Consider the following 6,639-nt stretch of genomic DNA (forward strand, 5'->3'; position numbering starts at 1 on the left):
CGGGTGCGCCCGCCGAGGCCCCACCTGGCCCCGCAGGCCGACACCTTCATCATCGAGGCGGCCGACCTGGGCGTCATCTACAAGATCAAGCTGCGGCATGACAACAGCAAGTGGTGCGCGGACTGGTACGTGGAGAAGGTGGAGATCTGGAATGACACCAACGAGGACGAGTTCCTGTTCCTGTGTGGGCGCTGGCTGTCCCCGAAGAAGGAGGACGGGCGGCTGGAGCGGCTCTTCTACGAGAAGGTGCGACCCAGCTGCCTGTCGGCGGCGGTCCCGCCCTGGGCGGGAGCATGGGGCCCACCGTGGGGCCCCTGGCTCAGCCCCAGCCCTGCCACCGTTGTCGCCGTCTGCGGCGGGGTGGGGGTCTGTAACGGCGGTCCCACCTGCACAGGAGTACACCGGCGACCGCAGCAGCAACTGCAGCCGCCCCGCCGACTTCTGGGAGATCGCCCTGAGCTCCAAGATGTCCGACGTGGACATCGGCACAGTGACGGGGCCCATGGTCGACTACGTCCAGGAGGGCCCAGGTGAGTGAAGCGTGGAGCCCGGGGGGAGGGCAGGCCCGGAGACGTCCTGACCCCGGCCGAGGAGGGCCAGGCCGCCCGTGAGTCCGTCATCACGGGTGACTCCCATCAAAGGCTTGTCATGGTCCGTTTCATCCCCACAACAGCCCCGCGAGGCGAGAGGGCAGCGTGAGCCCCTTGACGGAGGAAGTGAGGGTGACGGTGGGGGACGGGGAACAGAGGCTGAAAGAAGCGAGGGGCTGCCTACCTTCCCCCGTGACCCTCCCCCTGGACCACCGTTCTAGCTCAGCCCTCGCAGACGCTTCGTGTGTCGGCTCAGCCCGGAGGGCCTGGGGCAGCCAGACACACCCCGGGCCTCACGGGAAGCCCTCGGCCATGCACACTCAGGCCAGGGGCGGTGTGCAGTGGGGTGGGAAGCCTCCAGCGGGCTGTTTGGGGCTGGCATCCCGTCTCTGGTTCTGACCACAAACATGTGGCCCCAGACAAGCCCGTCTCTGCGTCGTGCCTCCCACCCGCATAAAGCGACGCCTTCATTCCCTGGCCAGGGCATTCTCCCCACCGGGTCTTTGAGACAAGGCCGGTCTGCGCTTGTGTGTGGACCGTCTAGATGCACCACTTCCCATTCAGTGCTCTTAAACATAAGTGTGTGCCAAGCTGGTGCACCCTCTACATGGGGGTCCATGGAGTCAGGTGGGCTCTGCTTACACGGCACCTCCCGGCTCTACGATGGCCACCTGTGAACGCTCTCCTTGTGAAGAGAGACACGGTCGTGCACAGGGGTGGAAATCCCAGCCAGGAATTGGCTTGGAAACCATGCAGCATACAGATCGTGTCACCTGAAACCACAACAGCAGGGCCACGTCTTCCAAGCTACTGGGGAAGGTGAACTGGGAGAAGGTTCCCAACTCACACCAGTTAGAAACGGCCAGTGACCCAGACCTGGAGAGAATGGCTTAAACAGATAAGGCGTTTCTCTTTTCTCTCATGTACAAGTTCAAAGGCAGCCTCTAGAACTGGCACAGCAGCTCCAGTGAAGTCTGGGACCCGGTTCCTTCAACCTGGTCACTCTGGCAACCTTTGTAAGTGGCTTCCGCCCAGAGGTTGCCCATGGTTCCAAGATGGGTGCTGGGGCACCAGCCATCCCAGCCACCATCCCAGCCAGATGAGTGGAGGGCTATGGGGCAGAAGGGTGCTCCTTCCAGTCAAGTCAGACCTTCAAGGGCTTCCCCAGAAGCCCGTCGGCAGTTCTGCTTGGGTATGGTATCCCCCGTCTGTAAGGAGGAGGGATGCCAGTAGACACCAAGGACTTTGGGAGGCAGGCTGAGCGGGCTTTTATGCGGATCAGCCTGGTGCGTTTAGGAAACCGAGGCCTCCTGGGACTCACCATGGCACACAGATGGCTCGCTCTCATTGTTTTCCCCCGAGCTCTGCCTTCCTCCGTGACCTTGCTTCTGCTAGCCTCGTCTTTGCTGACAGTGGTAAGCGTCTCGGGTGTCCAAGTATGACCTGGGGAGAAGCTGTCCTTCTTGTCCGTCCCCACAGAGCGAGCACGGGCCAGCCAGTGATCACGGCTCGGCCAGTGCGGACTGGTGCGTGACACGCCCAGACGCGTGACAAGAATGCTCTTGGGTCCTCCGTGTTGGGTGTGACCAGCTTCCTCATGGCTCGGAGAGTAGACACCGGCCACAGGTGACTTGCCAGTCTGTCTGGTTTCTTTATTTTTGTGGAGACGGTATCTCGCTCTATTACTCAGGCTGGCCTGGAACTCCTGGGTTCAAGTGATCCTCCCACCTCAGCCTCCCAGAGTTCTGAAATTACAGGTGGCACCACCATGCTCAGCTAATTTTTTTTGGTATTTTGCAGAGATGAGGTCTTGCTATGTGGCCCAGGCTGGTCTGGAACTCCTGGCCTCATGTGATCCTCCCACCTCGGCCTCTCAAAGTGCTGGGATGACAGGCGTGAACCACCACACCCAGCTAACCTTTTTGTTTTGTTTTGTAGAGATGAGATCTCGCTATGTTGCTCTGGCTGATTTGAACTCCCAGGCTAAAGGGATCCTCCGGCCTGGGCCTCTCAAAGTGCTGGGATGACAGGCGTGAGCCACCACACCTGGCTATTTTTTGATTTTTTGAGGCGACGAGGTCTCCCTCTGTTGCCCAGGCTGGTCTGGAACCCTGGCCTCAAGCGATCCTCCCGCCTCGGCCTCCCAAGATGCTGGGGCGACAGGCGTGAGCCACCACGCCTGGCCCTTCGCCTCTGAGCAGGAACCACGGTCATGCCCCAGTGGCCGTTTCCGAGTCCAGAACCCCACGGGTCTGGCCCGCTGCCCTCATCGGCCAGGCCTCCGTCTCTTGCAGTCATCCCCTACTACGTGTCCGTCACCACCGGCAAGCATGAGGACGCAGCCACCGACAGCCGCGCCTTCGTGGTGCTCATTGGGGAGGAGGATGAGCTCACCAAGCGCATCTGGCTGGACTACCCCCGTGGCAAGCGGGGCTTCAGCCGCGGCTCTGTGGAGGAGTTCTACGTCGGCGGCCTGGACGTGGGCACCATCAAGAAAATAGAGGTGCGGGCCCAGGCGAGGGTGCGTGCCTGGAATCTGGCACTCAGGGAGGCTGGGTGGGGGAGTCGCTTGGGCCGGGAGTTCCACGCCAGCCTGGGCAACGCAGTGAGACCCCGTGGAAGCGACCGCCCCCAGGAAGGAAGGGCCAGTACTGGGTGGGAGGAGGTGGAGAGGGCTCTCCGTCCACTCACGGGGCGGCTTGGGGGGTCACGGCCCTCGGGGTCCGCTCCACTCAGGCATGCCCTGTGGATTCATCTTCTGTGGCTGTGCAACCAAGCGCCACAGACCCAAAGCGCACAGACGTGTCCCCCCTGTGGTCAGAAGCACAGGCGAGCCCGCTGGGTCCACGTCTCAGCTCTCACTGGCTGGAGTCAGGCCGCTACTGGGGCTGTGAGCTCGTCCCAGGCCTGGGTCCTCCTCCAGGCTCCCTGGTGTTGGCAGGATCCGTTTCTTGGGGTTGCCGGACTGAGGCCTTCGGGTCTTAGGGTTGCCGGCTGCTCCCAGCCACGGGACCCTCTCCAAAACCCAACCAGCTGTGTGTTCAAGGCCGGGGGAGGTGTCCTCTGCCTCGTGTCTCTCTGATGTCTCCGCTTCTGAGATCTAGACACTGTCTTGGAGAGCTCGTCTGGTTCGGTCAGGCCCACCTAGTCACAGCTTTTGGCCAGCTCGTGCATCTGATTAGACTGTGATCACACCTGAGGAATCTCTTCACCTTCACGGGGCACGAGTGCTGGCAGGGCACAGCACGCTGGAAGGAAGCAGGAGGGACACTGAACGGGGACAGGTCCCTTCCCGGCCGTGCCCAGATCCTCACGGCCGTGTCCCCCCCAGCTGGGCCACGATGGGGCCTCCCCCGAGAGCTGCTGGCTGGTGGAGGAGCTGTGCCTGGCAGTGCCCACCCAGGGCACCAAGTACACGTTGCGCTGCAACTGCTGGCTCGCCAAGGACCGGGGTGATGGCATCACCTCCCGCATCTTCGACCTCTTGGATGCCACGGTGGTGAACATCGGGGTGAAGGTAGGACCCGCGGGTGGGCCCTGTGCGCCAGGGCAGTGCAGGCTGGGTGAGAGCCACCAGGGGACGGAGGTGGGGAGGTGGGAGGCCCTTCAGGGGTGTCGGCAGGAGACCGAGCCCGCTTCTGGTCTGCCGCTGTGTGACCTCAGGCAAGTCACCTGGCTTCTCTGGGCCCTGGTCTTATACACTGCATGTGGAAATAACGCTTCCCTGCTGCCCATGGCCTGTTCTGTGCCGGGTCTTGGCGAAAACAGGCGCGATCACGGTGCACAAAGCTTTGCCAGGGGCCCTCACTACATAAACTCACGGGGTCCTTGCTCTCCCAAGGAGGCCTGGCAGCGGCAGCGGGCCTGGGATGGGGAGCCAGCCTCTAGGTCACTGTGAGCCTCTGGGTCCCCCAGCGCAGTCACTGATATCCCATGAGACCCTCTTCAACCGCAAAGGAGCTCCGCGCTCCTGGCCAGGCCCTCCTCTCACCGGCCGATGCCCAAGGGGAGCCATGCGGGCTCACGGGTCAGGCGGGCAGGAGGCAGGTCTACTGCTGGGGTCTGAGGACATGCAGAAGCCTCCGGCCTCCTGGCCCTGGGGACCCCCTTTCCCTCCGGCAGCTGAGGAGTTCACAGGAGCCCCAATTCTTACCTCTGTTCCTGAATCCAAACCAGGGGCTGCTCGGCTGGGTCAGAAGCTGTCCCGCCACGGTAGGAAGCGATGGCCTGAGCCAGCCCCGCCTGGGTCACAGGTGGAGGAAAGGGCTGCGTCCCGGGCACCAACATCCTCGCAGGGCAGGAGTGAGGGAGCCACCCTGGCCTGCCAGGGGCGGAGAGCAGGGCTTTCTGCAGATGTCCCCCACCCCAGACAGCTCCATCTGGGCCCAGACAGACGTGCAGGGGGTCACAGTTCACCTGGGACCTCCGCCTGCCCCAGCTCCCAGCCATGTGCCCGTGGGCGCCAGTGTCCCGCACACACATGTGCCACGTGGGGAGGTGCAGCCGCAAGACCCGGACGCACAGCCGGTTCTTCACAGCACAGAACACAGCTCGGTGGCTTTGCAAGGGCCACAGGGCTCTTTGGGCTGGCTGTCCCCCGAGGACATCAGATCCCAGGCTGGGATGACAAGAGCACTGTGTCCCTCTTTGGACACGCACCGATTACAGAACAAGAGACGAATCCGTGCTGAGGAGGGATGGACGCAGAGCATGCAGGAGGCGGCAGACCAGCCCTCGGGCCTGTCTGCACACCGCTGCCGCAGTGTGATCGTTCTGTGTTCTGCGCCTGACTGGATGGAAGCAGAAAGGCATCAGGCTCTGGCCGTTGTTACCCCATCCGTCGCGATTGTCCGTGTTGAGAGGCCCAGGAGGTTTTCCTGGCAAGGCAAGAGCTCTGCCTCTGTCCCCTCGGTGCCCTGGATTCTCCCAGGGGCCAGGCCCGCACACGGCGACCCTTCCTTTGCGGGTCGCCGGGAGGATTCCAGAAGCTGCTGGAAGAGCACACGGCCCCTGCCAGGCATACGGGCAGGGTCACGGCTGTGGTGACTAGGGTTCCGGACCCCTGCACACGTGGGGAGGGAATGTGGTGGCCACGCAGAAGGGCCGGCGGGGAAGTTCCAAGGAGCCGTCATCCCGGCCTCTCCTCGCCGTGGGCACCAGCCGCCCCGAGCCTCCAGACCTCCGTGCTGGTCCATGGGAACCTGTGAGAAAAATGGAGTCAGACTCCAGGGCCAGAGACATTCCAGAATGTGGTGTAGGTGAGGCCTCTTGCCATGAGGCTGACCCAAGAGGAACCCAGGCAGGGCCCCATGAAGGCAGCAGGAAGGGCAGGCGGAGGGACGCAGGGCACACACCCCTCGGGGCAGGCCTGGGCTGAAACAGCAGAAGCCCACTCAGGTGAAAGCACATCCGCCAGGGGTTGTCCCGCGGCACGAGCGATTAGAGGTGGAGCTCTCCACACTCAGGACTCCGCGTGTCGCGGGTGGGGGCGGGCTCCAGCAGTGTTGTGCCTGAGGCCACCCAGTGGCAGGTCCCACACCCGGCACCCCAGGGAGTCGTCTGGTGGCCGGTCCCAGCCCAGCGCCCACGTGAGCCCTCTGGTGGCGGGCCCTGAGCCCCGAGCCTGGCGCCACAGGAGCCAGCTGGTGACAGGCCGCACGCTCTGCACCCCTGCCGGCCGTTGGGTGGCGAGTCCCACACTCCCTGCCCTCAGGAGCCGTCTGGCCACAGGCCTACCCACATGAGCCCTGTGGTCGTCCTCTCGCTCGGCAGTGGAATGTGTCCCTCTGTCTCCACGGGGACAGAGGCTGGTGGGAGGGGCGTCTGTCCAGGTGAACCACGGGCGGTTAGCAGTCAGGGACTCCCACAGCCACCACCCATGGCTGACCCGGCTGGCCTGAGTGTGGGAATTGGCCGGCAGGGTCGCAAGCACCGGGGTTTCCGTGCCGCGTCTGCCCCCCGTGCGCTCCGTCGGAGGCCGGGCGCCTCTTGGCCGGGGCTGGGCGCGGGGACCTGGAGGTGGCAAGCCCGCCTCTCGCCGTCCAGACGT

The 6,639-nt window shown here is 63.8% G+C and overlaps 1 protein-coding gene across 1 annotated transcript in view; it reads left to right on the forward strand.

The window, feature by feature from the left end:
- LOXHD1 (lipoxygenase homology domains 1) overlaps positions 1-6,639 on the forward strand; it is a 170,435-nt gene that overhangs the window by 128,904 nt on the left and 34,892 nt on the right. Inside the window, exons 30-34 of the mRNA XM_021713353.1 lie at positions 37-246; positions 395-530; positions 2,885-3,093; positions 3,922-4,120; positions 4,506-4,617. Of these exons, the coding sequence (XP_021569028.1) occupies positions 37-246; positions 395-530; positions 2,885-3,093; positions 3,922-4,120; positions 4,506-4,617 (866 nt within the window). The remainder of the gene's footprint in view (positions 1-36; positions 247-394; positions 531-2,884; positions 3,094-3,921; positions 4,121-4,505; positions 4,618-6,639) is intronic.

This window comes from Carlito syrichta, unplaced genomic scaffold (genome assembly GCF_000164805.1).
Source record: "Carlito syrichta isolate Samal-C Ts95f unplaced genomic scaffold, Tarsius_syrichta-2.0.1 Scaffold304483, whole genome shotgun sequence".
NCBI lineage: Eukaryota > Metazoa > Chordata > Mammalia > Primates > Tarsiidae > Carlito > Carlito syrichta.